Below are 25,259 nucleotides of genomic sequence, written 5' to 3'. Positions count from 1 at the left end.
TTTTGTACCATGCCTTTCCACCTCTGTGTTCCAAGCCTTACAATATAGTCGTAATTATCCCCATTTTACATGGTGGGCGTGACGGTGGGGGGGAGATTGAGAATCAGAGAGGGTGAGTGACCCTCCAAAGTCTATTCAGCCATTAAGAAGCAGAGCACGGCTTTGAACTCGGATCTGTCCGGCTCCTGAACTCTCTACAGCAGTCTATCTCTAATGAAGAGGAAAAGGGCAAAAACGATACATTGGGGGTTAATGTTAAAAAAGAAAGATGACGGGGAGGATAGCGAAAAGCCTAAGAGGGCTTCTGAGGAAGACTGCTGAACTTTTATTTTATTTAATTTTATAATGGGGCAGGATCTCCTGGTGTCAGCAGCGTTCGGCTGTGAGCAGGGGCAGGAGAGGAACTGTGACCCCGGGTGGGCTGGGCTCCTGGAGCACTTTCCGTGGAGAAAGGGTGACCCTACATCCCTCGCCCAGTGACTGACAGAGCCACGGGGACATGGCGCAGTGGCCAGCCAGGAGAAAGGCAGGTGCAGAACGTCAAGTCCACCTGGGGGTCCGGCTGGTCCCCAGGTCAGCAGTGAGTAGGTAGGGGATGAGCACCCTGCCTGGAAGGAACAGACTGAAATAGTTCCCTGGGGTAATAGACCGAGTCAACGGCGTCTGAGTGGCCCTGTGCACATCCAAGTGCCGCGTCTCTCTCCTCTCCTTTTCCCCTCCTCCCTCTGAGTGAACTTCTCTCCTCTGACCTTCCTGCCCTCCTTATTTCATGTGCACACGTTCCCCCGTCTCCCTCCCACCTCCTCCTCCACCGGCCTGACAAACTATCAGCGAATCCCTCAACAGCGCCATATCTAACTTTTTAATTCATTGCATGATTTATTTTTAGCCTGAAACAACTGCATCCTAAAAATGGAGTTCCTGATGAGACAGGGGCTGGGCAGAGCTATGCGAGGTATCTGGGGCTGGGCCGCCTAGCCTGGCTCTGGTTCTACACATGCATGGGCGTGAGCCTCTGCACGCTTCGCCCCAAGCCCACGATCACAGTCAGCAGCCGGAGAAGGTGAAGAGGGGGTTCTCGGGCCCAGGAAGGGCCAAGGAGAGAGACGAGAGCGGCCTCTCTGCTCCCCACTGCTCCCAGCAGGTCCTCTAAGGCAGCAGCCTCTTTCCTACACACGGTGTTTCTGGGAAAGAAAAACAGAACTTCGCCCAGATGAAGAGAACCCACCTGTTTGTGGTGGCGGTCTACCTGCTGTCCTCCTGCAGGGCAGAGGAGGGGCTGAACTTCCCCACCTACGACGGCAGGGACCGCGTGGTCAGTCTAACCGAGAAGAACTTCAAGCAGGTTTTGAAGAAATACGACTTGCTTTGCCTCTACTACCATGAGCCCTTGTCTTCAGATAAAGTCGCGCAGAAACAGTTCCAACTGAAAGAAATCGTGCTGGAGGTGAGTGGGGGGCCCCCAGGCCATGTGGCCCAAGGGAGCGGGAGGTGGCCAGTGGTCGGCCTGGGAGGACCCGAGGGCGCTGAGAGTATATCCTTAAGTCTTGCCCCATTTCAGTCTCGGGCAAATCTGAAGATATTCTTGTTGCCAAGCTGGGATGTGTGAAGAACAGGGGTGGGTCCAGACTCTTAAGATGGGACAATTGAATGTGCTGCATGGTGCATAATAGTCTGTAAAGTCTGTCATCTGATGGTCCTCTTGATTTCTCAAGGGCAATAGTTCCAGCTACTCTTTTTCTCAGAGAATGTTAAAGCTATTGTTAAAAAGCCTGACTGAAATGAAATTCAGGGTTATTTGCAGGTTTCATTCGGCGTGCTAATTTCCTACTCTTTGTTCGGTTAAGTCTCCCCATGATCCTGATGAAGCAGGAGTCATTTGACCTTGCCTGTCCTCGTGGGTCAGACGGGGAATATCACTAAACGATGAGCCTCTCTTGTGACTCGGTTTTAGTCAACATCGCACAGTGTAGATGTGGGAAGATTTTAGCTGTGCGTTCATTAACGGGAATATTTCTTTTTCTCAGAAAGTTGTTGGTGTTTGTTCAGGGAAGATGCTGAAGTCAGTTCTTATTTCATCTGCATTACATGGCCTGTCCATAAACCTGGCGCTGGGACCCATTCTCTAATCCTGTGTGAGTGCCCCAGGAACTCGTCCCACAGTTCCTCCTGGACAGTTTCAGATCGCTTACACTCAGGAACACCTGTGAGTGCCAAGAATTCTAATAGGCACCAAGATCCCTTATCAGTCCCCAGGTCCGGCTCAGCCCACGCACAAATCTGTGAAAAGGACTACTGGAGAACTACAGCAGTTTATTAACCGGCCCAGCCAGAAAGCTCAGCTCAATCAGATGCCTTTTTTTCTTTCTTTTTTTCCAGTGTTATTGAGACCTAACTGACATACTTTATAATCAAAGTCTCTGATGAACAGAATTACCATGTAAAACCCACGTGGATTTTAATTCTCAAGAAAAATTGGCTGTAATAAAATCCAGGAAAACCACCCCAAACACATCAAAATATCTTTGATAATTAAAAAAGTATTGCAGAATCCTGTGTCTCCCGATCATCATACACATATCTATTTTCAGAGGATTTATGTACGGCAGTGTGGTCATTACAGAGAGCTCTGGTGGACAAAAAACCTCTGTGGGTTACAAGTGAGGAGAAAGCAGGGACCGTTATTAGGTCTTTGTACTATATATACGGGAAAATTACAGGCTGGAGAAAACCAGGACATACAGCACAGCTGCTGCTCAGCCCATGAAATCCTCACTCACATGGTTATCTCCATCTCAAACTGCCCTACTCAGTTATAGAGACATATTTATGAAAAGTTAATTGAAGGCATAAGGATTCTACCATATATGCTCATCACTGTCCACTTAGCCTAGAACTCAAAAAGAATGCCAGTGCAAGCAATGACCCCATTTCTGATTCCCTGTTATATTAACACACATGCACACACACACACACACTCACACACACACAAACTCCTCCAAGAATCTGTCTCCCACAAAGATGAATTCTGTACTCCCAAGGAAAATCCTGAGAAGGAGCTTTGCCCTGGACTCACCATCCTTCCAGCCACCTTTGATCCAAGAGTGCCCGGCAGAGAGTGACAAGGGGGAAGTTCAGCACAGGAGGTAGTCTGATGCCCCACAGACTCCTAAATCACTAAGGGAAAGAGATCACAGAACTTGGAGTCAGGAGTTCCTGATTTATATTCTGGCTTTGCCTCTACTGGACATATGACATAGGGCAGGTTACTTAATTTCTCTGAGCCTCATTTTCTTATCTATAAATCTGAAAAAAATAACTATCATACAGGCTTATGAGATGGTTAAATAATAATAATCAACATTTATTGAATGCTTCCTGTGTGCAGGGATTGTATGTGGTAGCTGGTTTGATCTTTACAGTGCTTCTCTGATGTAGATACAGTTACTATCCCCCTTTTACAGATGGGGAAACTGAGGCACAGAGAGGCTAAGTTGCCCAAGATCACTCTACTCGTGCAGGTGAAGGCAGTTTTAGCCCCTATACTGCGTTACTACTGGAATCAAATGAGACAATGTACAAGGAGTTGGTGGATACCCTGTTCAGTATTATTTCAAGAGTCTTCCTTAAATAGAGTACTCAGCCTGTGAGCCTGGGCCTGATGATGCCAGCTGTATCATCTGTATCAGCTGAGAGGCACGGAGCCCCAGAGGCACTGCTCATGCAAATATCCAAACCCTGGGGGAGGTAGGGCTCCCTCCCTGTGGGCCGGGGAGGGGAGGGGTGGGCCTTTGTTGAGATACCTGTCAGGTGCAGACTATTCCTCAGAATCCAGGACAAAACTGGTTCCAGGAATCCCATGACTGATAAGAGAGGGTAGATGTGAACCTCTAAATTTTCTCTGTGGTCAGAAAAGCCTATTTTGTCCTCTTAATTCCCTGGACTCCAAACCTACACTAAGGAAAATATCCTGCCCATCCCAGAGCTGTGTCTGTTTGGGATAGAAGGAAGGGAGGAGACAGTGAAATCTCAGCCCTGGGCAGACAGCACAGGAAGGGGTGGGCTCCTTCCCTCCCAATAGTTTGGGAAGGTGGCTTTCTTTCTTCTTTTTGTTTTTTTTGGATTTTATTTTATTTACTTTTTATACAGCTGGGTCTTATTAGTTATCTATTTTATACATATTAGTGTATATATGTCAATCCCAATCTCCCAATTCATTCCACCACCACCCCCCCGGGGAAGGTGGCTGTCCATCTTTTTTATCATAACTCACTATGACCTAATGTGTACAGACACATACACAGGTGAAACAAAAGTTTCATAGGACAACACATTATTATTTGGGGAATACTTGGATTTAAAATACTTTTGTCTTCTATTTTATTGTTATTTTCTATTCTTCTATTGTATTTCATTAAAAAAATACGAATCCCAACCTATTAAAATGATTTCCCTCTCCGGTGATGAGTTGCCATCCTCAGGTTGAAAACCCTGGGGAATTTCTAAGGGTTAGAAGGTTAGGAATTAGAAGTTCATAACTCGTCACATTAAGGCCATCCCATTCTGATAAAAAAATCCAAAGGTACTATGGTCAGTGTTTTGTCTGCTGCTGTAAGGACTGACGTTGAAACACCCAGAAACAGCCCCATCCACAGGGTAAGGCGGTCACTGCCTGACTTGGGGCCTTGAAATGCAGATCATTTAGTCATACATCTGTCACTTACTCTAGGTTGGGCCTCGGGGTGCACGCTGTGGATACCGGGAACGTGAGGCACTCAGATGGCTCATAGCCTGATGTGGAAATTACAGTGCAATACAAATGAAAAGCCACAGTGCAATGGGGTCACTGTAATAGTAGGGCAACATAAGGTCCTCTGGGAGTGCAGAGGAAAGAGGAAGCACCCTGCCCTCTGGGAGAGATGTGGAAGGCATGACAAGGAAGAAATGATTTGTGAAAATGAGTAGAATTTACCAGACAAATAAGTGAGGGTCGGGGAGGGAACCGCAAGAGCTAAGGTTCTGATAGCTCCCACATCTTTTTCCACCCCACTAGCTTTTTCCTAAAATTTGGCCACGAGGGCCTCGTTCCTTTAGGTAAAATTTTTATCCCTACTTAGTCAAGCCCCTCTGGGAGAAGCCATCATTTAAGACATTGCTATCCATTTACACTTCCATCTGATCAAGTTTGAGTTTTGTGTTGAGAGCAGGGTTTGATAAAGGGAAGAGGAGAAAGGGAAAAATATGAGGCCATTAAAAGCTTAGGCAGGAAAAGGGCAAGTCAAATGGCACCGGGAGGCATCACACTCAAAATTTGCTTTGCGTTTGGTTGGGGTCTAATTCCGGGGGACCGCAGTGTTGGTGCATTGTATGTAGCTCTATACAGATGTTCTGTAAATGCTTGTTGAATAAATGAGTGAAGTGTTAGAGCTCAAAAGAACCTTGTGAACCATCTAGATTTTTCTGAACCTCTCATGTCATACATGCAGCCTTGCAGTATTGTGACTTACACAGCTGGTAATCCTGATTCTTGGTTGGGCATTTCATCCACACAAAGTAACAACACACTAGTATAAGAATATGTTAGACTATATGGAAAAGACAAAGCAGGCAATAAGAACTGCCACCCAGAGCTAAACATGGTTAATGTTCTGATAGAGTTCTTTCCAGTATTTTTTTCTATGCATAAAATCACGTTTTCCAATTAGGGTTATACCATTTTTATAGTTTTGTTTCCTGCTTATTTCGTTTCAGTATATTGTGAGTGTTCCTATGTCACTAAATAGCTTTAAATTCTTGACAAACATAATGTTAATGCTGGCATAGTATTCCATTGTATGATCATACATATTTTTAAGATAATTCCTCTGGTTTTTTCCTTTTAATTAAAAAAATTTTTTATTGGAGTATAGTTGATTTACAATGTTGTGTTAGTTTCAGGTGTACAGCATAGTGAATCAGTTATACATATACATATATTCACTCTTTTTTAGATTCTTTTCCCATATAGGCCATTACAGAATTTCTCTCTTTATGGATACTGACACAATTTTCAGGTTTTAAAAACCTTTGTCTATTTATATTTTTATTGTTCTTTTAATGGACATTCTTTGATTTCTAGCTAGGCTGAATTTTTCATAAAATTATTTGCTATTTACATTTTTTCTTATTTTTCTATGCCTTTTCCCCATTTTTTCTATTGAGGTGTCAACTCAGATTATAAAGGGAGTTGCAATTTTGTATACTATTTCCTTCAGCTTTGGCCAAGTCAGTAAATGTAGTCATACCACAATGGCTGAATCCTGTTAATACTGCAGGACTCAGAGACACAAGAGGAGGATACGGGCACTGAATCTAATTCTTCCTTGCTCCTTTGTTGCTTGCTTCCACCTTCGCCTTGAAACTGCAGTGCAAGTGCTATGCCTATCATGTTCTATAAATATTGCCAGAGAAAGTCCTCCCACATTTGACATCACTGACCTCTCTCAGGTTGGAATGCTTGAGAAGTGGTGTGCTCTAACATGAGCTTCCAAATCAGATAGACCTGGGTTTAATTCCCAAGGAAGTCTGTCTGTGTTCAGGTTCCTTACTTATGATGTGAGATGCTGGAGATGGCGTGAGGATTCAGTGAGGCAGGATGGCAAGAGCTCAGCTTCTGGCACACAGAAGGTACTGGATAAATGCTGACTCCTTTCAGCCCTCACCCCCTTTCAGTCAGGATTTTAGATACAGCCCAGCCTAACCCATCACTTTAGAGACTGAGGACCCCAGGCCACTTTCAGAGAGCTCAGGATTGGTGATGTGATGCCATGTTGCTTATTCACAGCCAGCCACGCCCAGAAAGGTGGAGTGAATTTCCCTGATCACAGACCCTCTCCCCCTGATCGCCAAGGCTTACGGAGCCTGTGTCTGATAGATTCAACAACATCATCAGCGTCAGTTCTTAAATTAGGCCCCTTCCACATTTTCAGTCACAATGCAGCCTGCTTCCATTTAAGAAGTTCTTCCATTTCCTTCAGGCTCCTTCTAACTCACTCTTTCTCTCCTTGGAGACATATGTTGGAGTTCTCCCCCTAGATTGGAAGCTTCCTGAAGGCAACTGAATTCAAAGCAAACCTGGTAAAGGGTGATGTTAAAAAAAAAAAAAAGAAAAGAAAAACAGAGATGGAATCAAGTTCCTATGCAGAAGGACAAAAAAACTGCTTGTGAGCCAAAAACACAACTGAATGAATGACCTGGTCATGTGACAGAGGATGCCTTGATGTCAGAAGGAACCCCAGCAGTATGGTGTCCACATTGTGAGTTCCTGAGCTTGCTGGAAATGGTGTCATGGTCCTGCCAAATGCCTAGGCCAGGTGTGGGGAACCATTTACTTGTTCCTCTTCCCCTCCTACCTTCACACAGATCTTATCCCCCAGTCCAAGGCCCATTTCCTTTCCTCTACACCACTCCACCTCTAGGAAACCAGCATTCCAACCTGAAAAAGAAGGAAGGAAAAGGTGAAAACTTTCCCTAGTGAGCTTCATGCTTACGTAGAAATGATTTCATGGCCACTTAAACATCTCTAGAGGGAAAGGAGAAAGGAGGCCTCAGTATCGCTGGGCACTCTGATCACATTCATCTCCAGAGCTGAGGCTGTGCACTGTGTATGTATGTCCTATGGGAGCAACGAAACACACCAACCTGTAACCAATATACATTTACAGGATTAGGAAAAACTACAGGGAATTTTTCTCAGGCAAGTTAGTGAGTGTTTCAGACCATGAAAATACATACTGTGAATCCTTGAATAGAAATATTCATTCGTCAAATATCTTTTGCTCTTAGTGAGACTCTCAGGAATCATAGCATGAATGAATGAGTCACTGAATAGATGGTGAACAAGCAATGCTTTCCACACTGTGAACAGTAAATATCACTTCATTTGTTTAGGGTGACTGGTCCCTGGGACTGGCAGGCAAACTGGGGTCCTGGCACAGAAATAGCCACATCATCCCGGTAGTTGCCCGCCAGGTTGACCAGCTGCACCTGTTGTTTCTCGGGAGGTCCGAGGCTGCTTCCCCTCTGCATCCCCTCTGATGCTTCCCCAGAGGATCCCCTCTGCAGGGCCTTCTGCTCTTCCTGCTTAAGGAGGTCTCACTTCGCTCACCACAAAAAAGCCACTGCCATCCCCACACATGACCTGCCCAGGGGCTCTCTCCCAAGCCCTCTTGGGTATCAAATGGCAAGATCACTACCTAAAAATTATTGGAAATGGCCTGTCCACCAGCAGGGAGGGTTATTGTTGTGACTGATTGTCCAGGGCTGGTAAGCAGGTTATTTCCCAATACTTTTTAGATGGTGATTCCAGAACAGATCATCCATTAGGCCCTACAGGGGAGGAGGAGGCTGGTTCCATCATCTATGGCAGAACCAAGAATCTGAATCCGTGCAATTCAGGCTTCTGGGTTCTGCTAAGTGTCCTAATGCCGCTGCTCTCAGTCTGCCAAGGCCCACAACAGACTGAGCTCCCTTCTCTATTCAGGCCTCAGTTTCCTAATCAATCTATATATCAGTGAGAAATCTTTGGTGGGGTGATTGCAGCCTCTTTAGGCTCTGCCATACGCCCAGGGTCGTCGACATGACTTTTGTGCACAGCCATCCTCGTGTATCCAACTTCAGATGAGGTCACAGTGCTTGGGCAAAACAGACAGCTGCGGGTCAGAGTAACTGAATTTCTCTTTCATTTACTATTTGATCCTGGGCATGTCACAAATATGCATCGCAGTTTACTCATCTAAAAAATCAACTGTGTGCTTTCTACCTCAGTGAATTAAGAGAATTCAATGAAAACAGGTGAGTAAAAATTTCTCATAAGATTATAAGAAGCTGTACAAGTGTCAGGTATTATTACTTTGTTACATTGTTTACTATTTAGGAACTATGTAGACTGCTGAGCGCCTGAAATACAGCTGGTGCTTATCAAATGCTAATTCCCTTCACCTGTCACTTGAAATGTAGCCCCTGTTCTTGGCCAGTTGCAGTAGTTCTCAACCTTGGCTGCACGTGGGACTCACCTATGGAGTTTTAAGAAACACCTATGCCTGGGTCTTTCCCACCCCACCCTCCACCAGCACTGGTTTAACTGGTCATAAGGGAAGGGATGATATCCAGGTGCTACAGTTTTTAAGAGCTCCTTGGGTGATTCTAATGTGCAGCCTAGTTTGTGGACCACTTGAGGCTTGATGCTCAAAATGTGGACGGCAAACCACACCAGTGGCAATGGTATAACCAAGGTGTTTGTTACATTTAAACAGGATCCACAGGTGATTCATAGGCATGTTAAAGTTTGCAAAGCACTATACTGGTCTGTTGTGTTGGAGAAATTTTCCAGATGACCATAATCATGTTGCACCTGCTTGACCTTTGGTCTGTTGACTCTCCTGAATGACAATGGACCTGTCAACATTCCTCTGATTTGGAGAACTGCTGAGACGTGAAGTTGGTTTGGGGGCTGCAGGGATTCAGGTCTGCTCTAGGGACTCTGCCAGGTCTTCCAGTCTTCTCCCATGGTCCCCTCACTCACACAGTCCGTGATTAATACTTTGGACCTCCTAAGAAAGGGAAGATCTGGGCCCATGGGAAGCCTCCCCTTCCTTGAGAGGTTTTCAGTGGAATTACAGGGGTTTCTAAGGCCAGATCAGAAGGTGCCTTAAAGAATCTTAGGTCAGGGTCCAGGATTTACCTTCAGAAGGGGAGGAAAAGCAACTATTTGGTTGCCATGGCACACTTCCTTTTTCTCCAAAAGAGATGACAAATCTGAGAACCCTGAGGGTATATGAATATGGGATACTAACATGTTAGCATGCTTAACAGAAAAGTATGGGAAAGCTGCTCAGAGAAAACTGGTGAGTGTTCTATAACGTGGAACTAAGTCTTGTGAACACCCAAATAGAAATATTCATTCTTTCATTTATTTGTCAAGTATTCATGCACTGCTTACTTAGAAAATGCAGATGACATGGTCCCTGGTAACTAAGGAGTTGGTCTTCTTTTATTGATGATGAGAACTCACCTCCTTTAGGTCTATGCTTAAGTGTCATCTCATAAAAGAAGTTATCTTGACCACCTATATAAATCACACTCTCCAAGCACCCCCTTATCCCTTCACCCTTACTTTATTCTTCTCCATAGCCCTTGGCTGACATAGTGCATATTGTTCTACACTGCTGTAGAGTGTAAAACCCACAGAGACAAGGACCTTGTTCTCTTCATTGCTGTACTCCAGCACCTAGATCCGTGTCTGAGTCACAGTGGGCTCTCAACGGTGTTTGCTGAATGAATGTTAAATGAACAGAAGAGGATGGAGGGGTATGGAAATGGCACTTATTATGAACTTACCGTAAAACATGTCCAATATGGGTGCTTTGCATATGTCATTCTGTTGAATTCTTACAACGTATTCTCACATTATGTACAGAGAAATGATTCCATAGAGTTGAGTAGAAATTGCCCAAAGTCACAAAGCTATAAAACGGCACAGCATGAAGCAGGATTTGAACCCACGTCTACTTGTTTCCAAACATCATGTTCCTTCCACTACACCAAGGAGCTGGGATTGCTGAATTGGATCGCTTCCTGTTTGTAAGCAGTGCCAACTTACAAAAGGACAAGTGTCTCTGGTTTGAATTCTGTATTTTCACCCACACTTAAGCAGTGTTTAATTTCACAACTGGACTACGTGTTGAACTGAAGTGACTGGTGTGAGTAGAGGGACTAATGCTTAGTACCACCTACTTGGTATTTAATAAATGTTGGGTGGGTGGGTAGAAGGATGGATGGAGAGAAAAGAAAATAGCATGGAATTATAGATTCATTGCCTATATTGGAAATATATTTCTCCTTGATATCTTTTAAAAATTAAATCGGTTTTTAAAAAAGAATTGAGTGGAAATGTGAAAAATTAAACTGAATCTGTCAGATTCAGGGAACTGTTTGTCATCCCTGCTTAATCCGGCTGAAATATGGGTAAACCAGATTTTTTTTTTTAACCATGGGACTCTCAGTCCAAAATACATACACAGTATGGGCAGAAACCTCTGGGCTCTCTAAGGCTGATGCTGCCTTCAAACCTATTTAGCACTGGCAAATGTCCCAGTGGTTGCATTTCCAAACCTCAAGAGAGGAAGGCAAAATGAAATCTTTGGAGGCAAGTGAATCCACAGATGGGATGATGTGGGAACACTGGGCAGAGAATCGCAACACACACAGGATTCAGGTATTTCTTCCAACTGTTCACTGCCCAAAGATGCAATTCTCCAAACTCGCACCTGCTGCACTCGGAAAACTCAAATGAGGTCAGGCTTATTTTTGTTTGGCTTTGAGACTAAATCCTCGCGTAGAGCCAGTGCTCTCAGAAGATGAATGCCCAGGCTCACTCTTTTTTTTTTTTTTTTTTCTTTTTTTGCGGTGTGCGGGCCTCTCACTGTTGTGGCCTCTCCCGTTGCGGAGCACAGGCTCCGGACGCGCAGGCCCAGCGGCCATGGCTCACGGGCCCAGCCGCTCCGCGGCATATGGGATCCTCCCAGACCGGGGCACGAACCCGCATCCCCTGCATCGGCAGGCGGACTCTCAACCACCGCGCCACCAGGGAGGCCCACAGGCTCACTCTTAAGTTGCACTTCTCCTTAGAGCCCACGTGCCACTGAACTGTTTGATGCATGTTTGCTCTGCACTTCTCAGTAATAAAACTAGAGCCTGGGGTGAGATGGTGAAAAGACAAGAAGTGCTATGGTAAGAGTGTGGATTGAGTTGATTACAGTTAAATTTTCTCTTCCATACACGGAATTAATATGGAAACAGATTTTACAAAATGGCAAATGCAGTGTTGATTCAGAAGCTTTTAGACCATTGGAACCTTCTTCTCTCACTCCTCCCGCCCGCAAAAGCCCTCGATAATATTCAAGCCCAAATAGGATATCTAGTCATCGTATCCTTGAGGCAGACCTCCTCCCAAAGTTATAAATTTCTAAATGGAGATATGAGAGACCGCAAAAATCACTGTGATAAAAGTATTATAAGGATAATTGTAGTGTAAAGCAGTAAAATAGAAACAAACAAAATCTGTTTCAGAATCACAAGATTTTTCTTTAAAAGCAGCAGCCCTGGGCTTCCCTGGTGGCGCAGTGGTTGAGAGTCTGCCTGCCGATGCAGGGGACATGGGTTTGTGCCCCGGTCCGGGAAGATCCCACATGCCGCGGAGCGGCTGGGCCCATGAGCCATGGCCGCTGAGCCTGCGCGTCCGGAGCCTGTGCTCCGCAACGGGAGAGGCCACAACAGTGAGAGGCCCGCGTACCGCAAAAAAAAAGCAACAGCCCTATTCACTTGCAGTTTGAGCTTCACTGGTTGGTGTGGAGTATTTTTGCATAATTATCAGCTCAGCCTTAGCATATAAAATGACTTGTTCCAAAGAATCTGAAAAAGGATATATATACATTATATATATATGTTATATATATTATATATCATATACCTGTACAACTGAATCACTTTACTGTACACCTGAAACTAATACAACACTGTAAATCAATTCTATTTCAATTAAAAAAAATAAAAATAGGATGTATTGCAAAAAAAAAAAAAAGACTTGTTCCATTAAAAAAGCCAGTCCCCACAAAGTACTGCATCTGTACAATGAAGCCTCTGAGTTTCCCTCTTCTGTAGACTGAATGTGGTTTGATCCAGATAAGCCATTTCTGTCTGGAAAGACATGCAGGAACATGGCCAGAGCACCATCTTGCTGTGCGATGGGCTGGGCAGGCCAGAGCCACTTCTCAGTGCTCAGAGAGACTGTTCCAGGAGCGCCCGCCTGCTGCCTGGTGCCCCAAGCCAGGCAGAGCTCTCCTCACCATCTGCCGTGTGCCGGGCAGGGAGACGGGCCAGCAGATACTCCTTCACACGCTCACCTGCCTCTACCTTACACTGCCCTGGCTCAGCACCCCAAGCCATTCCATAGCCTGGCCATACACACCCAGCTTCCCTGTGAAGGAACTGAGAGCATTTCCTGAACCCAAAGGAAAGAGTGAATACAACCCATAAACAGAAAGCAGCACCATGCCCAGCAATGCAAGAAGCACACACTTAGGAGGGAGACCCCGTGGGTCTGAGTCTTTACACTGTCCAGACAGTTGGCAGGTCACTGAGTTGCTCAAGGCTGAGCCCCTTCCTTTGTAAAACAGAGACCACCAACCCCTTGTCCCAGGGTTCTTCTGAAGAGAAAAGAGGGGTGTGTATAAAGTGAACGGCCCATGTCTGGTGCTCAGGAAAGGACTATTCTCGAATGTATTGTGTATGTGAAAGTACATTGAAAACTAACTCTCAGGTTAGTTATACGTGGCATTTGTTATCATTAGCAGATGTTATCAAAATAAACACTAGTCAGACATTTTGTAAAGTTCAGCCAAGCAGCAGCAGGTTTCTCTTCTGCTTTTTAATGTGCGCTATGGGGGAGATGCAGCAAAGAGGCCTGTCTGCCATCATTTTACATTTAGAAGGGCTCTCCCAGCTGCAGCCTCCATCCTTCCCTCTGATTTTCTTTTTTTTTTTTTTCTTTTGCGGTACGCGGGCCTCTCACTGCTGTGGCCTCTCCCATTGCGGAGCACAGGCTCCGGACGCACAGGCTCAGCAGCCATGGCTCACGGGCCTAGCCGCTCCGTGGCATGTGGGATCTTCCCAGACCGGGGCACGAACCCATGTCCCCTGCATCGGCAGGCAGACTCTCAACCACTGCGCCACCAGGGAAGCCCTGATTTTCTTTTTTTTGAGGAAGTGCACCAACCTATGGAAAGTCTTGTTAGAAAAGGGATAGTCTCTCTCTGGCTGCAGGAATGCAGTGGATAATGTGTGGGACTCTTCCCAGGAAGGGGGTTACCAAGGGGTGTCGACATTTGGGCTATCAGACTGCATTTTCACAGGCTCTTGGGAACAGAACTCTGCTGCGAAAAAATTGGAAAAGGGCATGGCCTCACCCCCATGTCAGTCAAATCCATTTTCCCCCCCAAAATTCCATTGCTATAATATTTTTAGTACAAAAAACAGAAAACAAAAAAAGCAAACCCTGGACTCCAGGAACAGCCTCCCTCAGTCAGTCATTTTGGACATTACAAAATGCTACCCAGGGAGATTGTGTTTATATGTTAGAGACAGTTGTAAGGTGGTGGGTCTCAGTGTGTGGACCCAGGACCCGCAGCATGAGCATCTTCTGAGACCTAGTCAGACATGCACACTTGTAGGTCCCATCCCAGGCCTGCCGAATTAGGAATTCTGGGTTGGACTCAGCAATCTGGGTTTTTACAAGGCTTCCCTCCAGGTAATGCTGACGCGGGCTCAGATTCAAGAATCACTGGCTTGGGTAATGAGGTTGCCCTATAGTGAATTTATAGGGAACAAACATCCATAAGCACTTGCATACATGTTACTCCTGCAAGAATTAGATCTTGTATTTTCAGATTAGAAAATTGAAATCAGAGAAGTTGTGACCTGCCCAGAGTCTCATACCTGATAAGTGGCAGAGCCAGGATTTGGGCCCAGGTCCCTCTGAGGCCCAGATGAAGGGAATGTAATGTAATGGATGAAAGCTTGGGCCCTGGAGCCAGAGTGTCAGGGTTGGAATCCCAGCTGTGTCACTTAAATGCTGTGTGGCTCTGGGCAAGCTGGTTAACCTCTCTGTGCCTCTATTTCCTTATCTCAAACTTCTACTTCATGTAGGTTTTGTGAAGATTCGATAAGATAATTCATGTAAGGTGTTGGAGCAGTATCTGGCATATAGCAAGCATTCAATAGACATTTTTTTTTTTTTTTTTTTTTTGCGGTACGCGGGCCTCTTACTGTTGTGGCCTCTCCCGTTGCGGAGCACAGGCTCCGGACGCACAGGTCCAGTGGCCACGGCTCACGGGCCCAGCCGCTCCGCGGCATGTGGGATCCTCCCAGACCGGGGCACAAACCTGTGTCCCCTGCATCGGCAGGCGGACCCTCAACCACTGCGCCACCAGAGAAGCCCTAGACGCTATTTTTGTTGTTGTTGTTATACTGCTTCTCAATGTGGTGGAGTGGAAAGAACACATAGCAATGACCTTTGGGTCTTTTCCTTGGCCTTGACCAAGGTGATAGCCCAAAAGTGCCAATAAAAACAATCAACAGCCTCCCTTTCCCTCAAGGCTCTTTTAGAAGCCTCCCAGTCCAGCCCCAAGAGGTCCCAATGTTCACTTGAATCTCATAAAATAGCTCTTCCATTCCCTTGCCTGCCTCTTGCATGGACACATCATGTGCCAACCCCCCTGCTATACATAGCCCGGGCCTCATCTGAGGGAGGTGGAAAGTGACAGATTACCCGAGATAAACGTCAGCTCTCCGGTTTCAGTGGAGGACATAAACAGTAGTTGAATTGCTTGACGTGTGGCCAGATGGTATCAGGGACAGTGGGTGAAAAGAGCCGTTTGGCTCTTGGCTTACATGGAAAGAGCAGGGTTGCAGCCAGGGTATTTTTAATGACTGGCCTGAGGGACATTCACTTGGAGCAAAGGTCTGTGACATTTTCCCCCAAATTTCTCAGCCCTTGATTTTTTTCAGATTCTTGACCCTGCAGAAAGTAACCCTCCCTCAGCTCCCTTTAATAAGCAAACACTCCCTTGTCTCTGCTACCGCATGCCTCCCCAGCTTCCTCTGACCATGAAGCAAATCAGTCTTTCTCCTCCAGGAAGACCATTCTTGGGAAGTGGTACAAATGTATCTTTCTTCCTGTCCGTCCTTGGGTTAGGGCTGAGATGTCCCACAAAGGGACTGGACTTGGAGGGACACACATAGACAGAGAGGGCATCTTGCATGTCCTGTCCTCTGAGGCCAAAGGGAATGTGTCCCCTGGCGCTGCTGTGTTCGTACCCCCTTCCCTTCGTGGCAAACTTTTTGACCAAGTGATCCACACCTGCTCTAATGTGTCCTTGCCACCCACTCGCCGGCCACACTCTCACTGCTTTAGCTTCTGTCCCAGCTCCTCGCTAAAGGTCACCCATGTCTTACTATCCTGAAAGGAGAGACCTCACAGTGGTCCCAACTCTGTGACTCCCCGCAACACTTGATCTGACCACCTGCTCGTTCTCAAGCTGCTCATGACTTTGGAGTCATGAGACTGTGTTCCTTGGCCTCCTACTTCTCCCACAGACCTCTCGGCCTCAGCACAGCCTCCTTTTCTCACCTCCTACAAGGCGGCCAGTCCTGGACCCGGTAGTTTTCTCGTACACTTTCCTCACTCCTTCACCCCTCACTTGCACAGTGCCTTTAGGACCTCTCCCCCAAGCTCCAGGTTGGCACCTCCAGCTCTTGGCTGGATTTCCATGGCCATGAACTCATTGCATCTAAATCCAAGCTGAGAAGCTGGCTTGTGGTTCTGGCATGCCCTCCTGACATCTGTTTGCCCTTCACTCTGTTCCCTGGCTGGAGACCCTGGAATCATCTTGCCTCCTTCTCTCCTTGGTTCCCCCCAGCTTCTCCAAGGTCATGAAATAGTTACCAGGTCTGAATGATTCTCAACCTCTAACATTACCTCACAAGTTACTTCATGTGCTGCCTTAGCTGGAGACCAGTCTTCTCCCACTCAGTCTCCCAACTGGTCACCTTCGCTTCTATCTGTCTGGTCTACGCCCTTAGATCAACCCTCTCCGAACTCAAATTAGCCATATTGTTCTTCTACTCAAACATCTCCCAAATCAGAACTGCTAGTCCTAATATTCCAAGTCCTACGCACTCTTTTTCTAACATGCCTTAAATACACTACGCCTTTCAGCTCCCCTGAGAAGCCCTCTGCTCGAGGACAGAAGCCTCTTCTCTTACACTCACACTGTGCATTTGCCCCTCCAAACCTTCACCTATTTATGCTGCTTTTTCTTCCTTGGATGTCTTTGCTGCTCTCCTCTGCCTATCCAGGCACTCCTCCTCTTTCAAGGTCTAGCTGGTCTCCCCTCTTTCTTCCATTCATTTATTTAATAAACTAATATTTTTGAGCTCTCCTCTGCTCAGGTACTGTACTGGATGCTGGAGATGGTATATGGAGAAAAGCAGACAGGGACATGGAGCTTACAGGCTTGCACGTGGATAATTGATAGACAAATGATCGTATAAGTGAACATGTACTTACAAACTGAGAGAGGGCTATGAAGGCAAAGCACAGGGCACTATGGACAAGTGTAGAAAGGGCACCCAATTTAGATTGGGAGTCAGGAAATGCCTTTTGAGCAACTGACATTTATGTGCAGACTTCAAGGAGAAATAGGAGTTGGCAAAGAGTGGAGGGAAAGATCTTTTAGGAAGAGGGAAGGGCATGCACAGAAGCAGAGCTTGTTGAGTGTCTTTGTGTGAATACAACCAGGCATCCCTGTGGGCAGCTGCGGCCCATGTCTTGGTCTAGGAAATGGGAGCTGAACGAGATGATCCTGTGTAAAGATCTCCTGATTCACGAAAGAATTTGCTGTTTTGAGGAGCCGAAGACGAGTGTGTTAAGGAAGAGGCAGAGTGGCCCCAAATGAGGCTGGAGAGGCAGGCAGGCCAAACCGTGCAGGGCCTCGTTGGCTATGTTAGGGATTTTGGATTTCATCTTGAGTGCATGGAAATTAAATCTATACCCGTTATCATAGCTTATGAAGCTCTGTATGATTTGACCCCCCTGCCCACGAGCTCTCTTGCTCTGTCTCCATAGCCCTTATCTTCTGTCCTCAGTCCTTTAACACTTATCAGCTAAGTTTTCATTAGCTTCCTCCCTAATGAAATCACAAGGTCCTTGACTCTGGAATGTGTCTTACACTTTTGTTTAGCATGGAACCTTGATCACAGTAGGTCCTCAATTAATAATTATTGTTCTTTTTCCATCCCAATATGTTAGGCTTTGGTATTTCTGAATTAGTACAAGGTTCAGAACCCTATCCAGCTGTCAGAATAGTAAGAAGAAAATATAACACTTATTAAGCACTTACTGCATGCCAAAAACTGTGTCAAGAACTTTACACATGATCTCATTTAATCTTCTTCAAAACAGCCTTATGAAATAGATATTGGTATTGTCCATATTTTACAGCAGAGTGAGCACTTATGACCAAGTCAGGAATCCAGGTCTCTGATGCCAAGCTGTGTACTCTTAACTACTAGGATTCCTGGGTCATGTATTCATTTAAAGCTGAGATCTATTTCTACCACATCATTACAGAGGTAACAATGGTACAATAAATAACTATACAATGCAAAATTTAAAAAGAGAAAGGACAGGGGGCTTCCCTGGTGGCACAGTGGTTAAGAATCCGCCTGCTAATGCAGGGGACACAGGTTCGAGCCCTGGTCCAGTAAGATCCCACATGCCGTGGAGCAACTAAGTCCGGGTTCCACAACTATTGAAGCCTGTACCCTAGAGCCCGTGAGCCACAACTACTGAAGCCCGCATGCCTAGAGCCCATGCTCCACAACAAGAGAAGCCACCACAATGAGAAGCCCGCGAGCCACAGCAAAGAGTAGTCCCTGCTCGCTGCAACTAGAGAAAGCCCATGCACAACAACGAAGACCCAATGAAGCCAAAAAATAATAAATAAATTAAATAAATAAATTTATTAAAAAAAGAGAGAAAGGACATACTATGAATATCCACATTTTTACTACTGAGTTATGCATATTATTTAATATAATTTTTTTTATATAAAGTTATTTTTGTACTCAAAAGAATCAGCAATGGTCAAAGCAAATCCTAATGTTCTTGGAAAGAATGAGCACTGCACCAATGTCCAGCGGCTGCATGTACCAACTGATGAGACAACCCCATTCTCTAGGATGGACAAGAGGCAAGACCATCCAAGAAGTAATCAACCAACCAACCAACCAACCAACCAAGCAAACAGACAAAACCAGCAGGGGAAAGATTATAAGTCAACAGGAGAAAACGAGTCCAATCTGAAAAGAGTATTCCAGTTTTCTGGGAATTTAGGAAACATATTGACTCTATCTTTTCTCCTCTTCATGGTTGTAAATTTTAATCACTGTAATTGGTGACAATTTCCTCTTCGCCCTTTGGCTCAAAAGGCTCTTAAACTTTTGAAGTACTTGGGCCAGTCCATTCATTCATCCAAAGTATGCTGAGTGTCTCTAAGGAACTATATGAGATACAAAAGAAGCACAAAATGGGCTTTTTCTCATTAGGGAGGAAAGATGAACAATGCAGAACCCTAATGATTGCAAAATAAGTGCCAGAGTGCTGTATCCCTGTAATGGGCTATTGGAATTCACAAAAAGGAGGCTGGAATCAAAGATGAGTCTGGAGCTGGGCTTTGCAGCCAAGGCCAGGCTGGCAGCAACTCGAGTCAGCCCAGTGGGATTGTGGTGCAAGAGAATGGAGAATGGAAACTATGAGCTGGAAATCTAGGACCAGAGCAAAGGTGGAGATGAAGTCAAGTGGGAGAGGCAGACAGTGTCTGGCCAGCCCCATCAGCCCAGCAGGGGTTCTTGGTCCTGGAGAGAATGGTCATGTTAGGAGTCAGCCCAGAAGTTCCCAGTCTTTCGACACAGCTCTTCTCCCCCATCCATCTCACTGCTCTCTCTTGGGTGGCTGCCAGCCCTGGCCACCCTTGGCCTAGGCCCAAGAAGGGTGCTTGCTAGGGCTGATGGAAGTGATGACAGAGCTCAAGTGGGCAGGCTTCGGGCCTAATCGCGGTGGGAGGTGAGAGTGACAGGGCACTGCAGGGATTGTGTGTAAGGGTACCGAGGAGAAGGTGGGCAGGTCTCAGCTAGCACAGGTTCCTGGACCATCTGTGACTGCCAGCCCTGTCGATCCATCCGTGCCTAGGACAATAATTGGCCGTGCTTAAACAGAAAAGCAGAAAAACAGAACTGAGTTTGCCGGAGCTAGCACCTTCCACTCATATATCTTCAAATGTCACATATAAATATCAATAAAGTAATGAGAAGGGCATGCTTTACAAGCCTAGGAAAGGCACACATTGGCATCTACCTAAGAAACCAATAAGATGTGGTGATGTATGTCTAGGAGAGGTCAGAGTTAAATTCTCTGTTTAATTCTCAGTTAATCTCTAATATTCTTACTATTATTAATATTTCTCTTCTACACTTAAGATGAAGTGGTCAACAGGGTTAAGCATGGCCCGTGGGTCACAGCTGGAAAGTATTATGCCACAGCACTTTTGGATGAACTGACAAGCATTTATAGCAGTTTTCCAGAGTGTGGTACAGGATCTGCTGCGTCAGAATCATGGGGCTTGGTAATGTGGTTTATGAAAATGTAGATACTTGAGCTCCACCCCAGCTCTATTCTCTACTTTCTGGTGCTGAAGCCCAGGAAGCCCCATTTTAACCAGTGCTCCAGGTGATTCTTATGCACACAGAAGTTTAAGAACCACTGTTAGAGGCTCATGCTTTAGGAGTTGGGAAACTTACTAATATCACAAAGCCATCAGGTCCCATCATCATTCATTTTTAATGATAGAAAGGGAGCATTTAAGTTAATGTTTTGACAGCACTAAATAGGACAGAGTGGCTTACACTGAAAACCAGAAAACTCATTCAAAAATAACCTTGTCTAATAAATTGAATGCAATAGACTAAAGCCAAGTGACTTCGCAGAAAGACCTGTTTAAGCATTACAGGGACGCTCAAGATGAGTCATAATCTAAACACTGATGATATCTTTCATCCTAAGCCTTTCCTACTCTCAGCCAAAATCTAAGAAAGAAGAGAAAACCGCCTGAGGGGGTCATTTGTTATCTGTGTCATCCCGAACCCCGCCCCCCCTGCTCCTCCAGAGGCACTCCACAGAGCAGCTGTCTGCACTTCCGCCCAATATCCTTAGCCTTAGAGGAACAGGAGTGATTAGGAGCTAGAGAGGAAGAAAGAAGAAAGAGGACAGGGAGCATGTGAGAAGGTCAAGGAGGGAAGAAAGAATAGGCAAAGAAAACCCTCAGAGAAGTTACAGCAGGAGATGGCCCTTTCAACAAATGGTGCTGGAATAGTTGGACATCCATTGGTTAAAAGCACGCACACACACAACCCTCAAAGTAGATCATGGACTTAAATGTAAAATTAAAACTCTAAAACTTTTAGGGAGTTCCCTGGCAGGCTAGTGGTTAGGACTTGGCACTTTCACTGCCATGGCCCAGGTTCAATCCCTGGTCAGGGAACTGAGATCCTGAAAGCCATGGGAAACAAAACAAAACAAAAAAACAAACAAAAAACAACTCTAAAACTTTTAGGAAAAAATTAGAAAAAAATTTCAGGATACGGGATTAGGCAAAGAGTTCTTAGACTTAACACCAAAAGCACAATCCATAAATGGAAAAACTGATAAATATGACTTCATCAAAATTAAAAACTTTTGTTCTGTGAAAGACCCTATTAGGAGGATGGAAAGATAAGCTACAGAGTCGGAGAAAATATTTGTAAACCACATACCCAACAAAGGACTAATATTTAAAGAGCTCTCGAAACTCAACTACCAAAAATAATCTATTTGGAAAATAGACAAGAGACATGAACAGGTATTTCATGGAAGACAGCATACCGATGGTAAATAAGTTCATCATCATTAGCCATTAGGGAAATGCATTAAAACTGTAATGAGATATCACCACACATCTATTAGAACAGCTAAAATAAAAATTAGTGACAACACCAAATGTTGGTAAGGATGCAGAAAAACTGGATCTCTCATCACTACATTGCTGTTGGGAATGTAAAGTGGTACAGCCACTCAGGAAAACAATCAGCAGTTTCTTTAAAAACTATGCAATTATGATACAACCCAGCAATTTCACTCCTGAGTATTTATCGTAAAGAAATTAATACTAACCTTCACACAAAAACCTGTACATGAATGTTTATAACAGCTTTATTCATAATAGCCAAAAACTTGAAACAGCCCAGATGTCCTCCAATGGGTGAATAATTGAAGAAACTGTGGTACCTCCGTACCACGGAAATACTGCTCAGTAATACAAAAGAATGATCTATTAATATACACAAGAATCTGGATGAATCTCCAGAGAAATATGATGAGTAAAAAAAGACCAACCCAAAAGGTTACATATTATATGATTCAACTTATATAACATTCTTGAAATGAAAAGAAATGGGGGAACAGATTAGTGGTTGCCAAAGGTGAGGGAAGAGATGAAGGTGTGGTTGCTAAGGGTTAGGGAAGGGATGAAGGTGGAAGCAAGTGGATATGACTATAAAAGGACAACATGAGGGATCCCCTTGGTTATGGAAATGTTCTGTATCTTTACTTTATAAATGCCAATCTCCAGTTTTGATATTGTTTTATAGTTTTCCAGGATGTTACTTTGGGGCAAACTGGATAAAATGTAGGAGGGATCTCTCTGTATGATTTCTTACAACTGCACGTTAATCTACAATTATTTTTTTTAATTGTAAATAAAGAAATGTAATATTAGTATTACATGATCTTTTTGGTAGCTTCTCCACTCTATTCTATTTTAAGCTTCCATTCAGCCAGATGGCAGGAATTAGATCTCAGGCAACTGCGGGTCTCCCTACTTCCTTATATCTAAGTTTCAGGGAGCTTAACACGATGCCAGTCTTGTGCTTGGTGTCATCATCTAGGCTGGTGTCCACCCAGAGTAGTTTACAGCCATCTGTCCACCTGACACTGTTGCATCCTCTTCACCTTCGGGGCTCTACTTCCACCCAGGTACTCTGATAGTTCTTCCTCTCAACTGGAAGCAGGAAAACTTCAGAGGCTGCCTCAGGTCTTTTTACCAGATACACTCAATGGGCATTCTTACTCCTCAAGCCCATGGGGTGGAGGGACTTGAGGATTATCTTGGGTACTGGGGTCACAGGTCTCCTTTCTCCTAAGGTCCCTCAGCCTATCTGGCATCTCTTATGACCCCACCGAATCCAAGGTTCATTTGGTAGTTGCGATGGGCTCCAGACCCCATGTTAAGTATCTGTGGGTATCTAGTACTTTTTGCTTCCTTTCTGATCCTGCTCTCTCCCAATTCAAATTTTATCTACCCTGAGGGCAGAGAAGGGTGTGTGACAAGGTCTTCCAAATCTTATATCTTAGATCTGGTCCTTACACTTTTCTCTCCTTCCTGCTCAGAATTCTACTGAATCATCCTTCTCCTGAGGGCATAAGCATAGCATCCCTACATTGCTGCTTGAACTGGTCACAGAGTAACAGGAAGTATGGAGGAAAATCCTCTTGTCAACATATCAAAATAGTATCCCGTGGTATTTTCTACAGTCTTTCTGATCTTGATTCATTTACTCTCCTACTTGTCTCTCCCTTCAGCTTGTGGCCCAAGTCCTGGAACATAAAGACATAGGCTTTGTGATGGTGGATGCCAAGAAAGAAGCCAAGCTTGCCAAGAAACTGGGTAAGTGTGATTTTCTTTGAGATATAGCATGAAGAAACAAATGTGTCTTGCAAAAAAAAAAGTACATTTTTTCTTGCACGATCACTAGACTATTTTTAAGTAAATTTAAGATGATCCTGCACACCTTAGTCTTGGCTTGGGGAAGAGTCTCACAAAAGTAAATACAGGCCTGAATTAAATAATTTCACATTAGTCATCTAATATATCTTTGTATCAGTACAAGGAAGAGGGTTTCTTCCTGGAGAAATGGACACTAAAGATTCAAACCTTTATTTCCAGCTTCTAGATCATGTTAAAAAGCTAGCTTCTCGATGGCGGGTGGGAAGTATAAATTAGGAATTTGGAAGTAACATATACACACTACTATACATAAAATAGATAAACAACAAGGACCTACTGTATAGCACACGGAACTATACTCAATATTCTGTAATAACCTATATGGGAAAAGAATCTAAAAAAACCAAATATATATGCATGTATAACTGAATCACTTTGCTGTACATATGAAACTAACACAACATTGTAAATCAACTATATGTCAATTAAAAAAAAAAGGCTAACCTCTCTATCTCACTGACATGGTGATCTCTTTGAGGGAGATCAAATCTCTTTTTCCAACACCTATTATTTCCTGACCTCTTGGCTGAGGCAGCCAACAAAGAATGTCATTAATAGTAGTGACTCTAGGGTCCCAGTGGTTTCTAAATTTAAGTCCAAAGCCCAGCTGGGCATTGTCACCAAGGATGAAAGGGAGGATTTAGATGAGGTATGGTTAAGCAAGGACTGCACAGTGCAAGTTGTAATCTCTTGTGTCAATATGTCATGGTTAAGTGCGAGTGCGCTTTAAGATTCTTACACCTCTAATCCCAAGGAGAGAGAATATAGGTTACTCCGCTGGGTTGCAAACACCCCCAGACATGTATTGCCCATTTCACTTTTTCTGCATGACCAGTGAAGGGTGGCTATTAAAAGAGAGCAGGAGGTTATAAAACAGGACCTTTGAAGAAAGGTTAATTGGATTTGGAGTAGTAAGCACAGGATAAAAAAGATTAGTGGTGGTTCAGTAAATACCTTCAGGCACATTAGTGCATTATCTTAGAGAATTTCAAACAACTGTTTTTTATTTTATTTTCAAGAATATCTTTTTTTAAAGAAAAATTTAAATTGTAAGAGACAATATTTAGGTTAACTACAAGGAAGAACTCATGACTGTAAAATGATAATGAATTATTAAGAATGCCTGGGGTATCTCTTTCCCTGGAGACAAATTAAGAAGTTTTTTTTCCCTTGAGCAGGGGAACAAAGCATGTTCAACTCTTTCCCTAGTCAAAAGCAAGTTGATGAGTTCTGTCCAGCGCCTCTTGATACCCTAGTCTTCTCCCTTCCCACTGTTTTAATGAGAAGTTGAATTTGGGAGAATTTCCAGTAAATTTAGTTAGAGGAAAATGCTAGAGTTCCAGAAATCTAAAAATTTAGGGAGGACAAGCTGGGTAAATATTCATAAGAATGGACTGGTGCATATCCTCCCCATGGAGGATGTGATGGGGGTTTAAATGTCTAAATGAACTTTTAAATGTCTAAATGAACCTCCAAATGAAATGGGGCGGGTTCTTTCTGACTATTCGATCCTCAGAGTTTACAGGACAGTTGTATTTTGTGAACCTGCTCCTTGATCTCCATCCCCATTTCCATGTGCCTGAGTTTTGTCTCTGGACTGGTGCAACAACCTCCTAACTGGTTTCACTCAGAGAAAAATCTAACAGCAGGACACTGGCTGAGGTTCCCCATGGCACCCTTTGTGATCAGTCACTGCCCGCTTCAGGGATACCTGGCCCATTGCTC

At 44.5% G+C, this 25,259-nt stretch overlaps 1 protein-coding gene across 1 annotated transcript in view; it reads left to right on the top strand.

Moving 5' to 3' along the window:
• The first annotated feature begins 1,142 nt into the window (after positions 1-1,142).
• CASQ2 (calsequestrin 2) overlaps positions 1,143-25,259 on the top strand; it is a 62,959-nt gene continuing 38,842 nt past the window's right edge. Inside the window, exons 1-2 of the mRNA XM_060086748.1 lie at positions 1,143-1,447; positions 23,330-23,414. Of these exons, the coding sequence (XP_059942731.1) occupies positions 1,214-1,447; positions 23,330-23,414 (319 nt within the window). The 5' untranslated portion in view covers positions 1,143-1,213. The remainder of the gene's footprint in view (positions 1,448-23,329; positions 23,415-25,259) is intronic.

Source organism: Mesoplodon densirostris, chromosome 2, assembly GCF_025265405.1.
Source record: "Mesoplodon densirostris isolate mMesDen1 chromosome 2, mMesDen1 primary haplotype, whole genome shotgun sequence".
Taxonomy (NCBI): Eukaryota; Metazoa; Chordata; class Mammalia; order Artiodactyla; family Ziphiidae; genus Mesoplodon; species Mesoplodon densirostris.
Note: the sequence above shows the minus strand (reverse complement) of the source record. Positions and strands in the feature narration are given on the sequence as shown.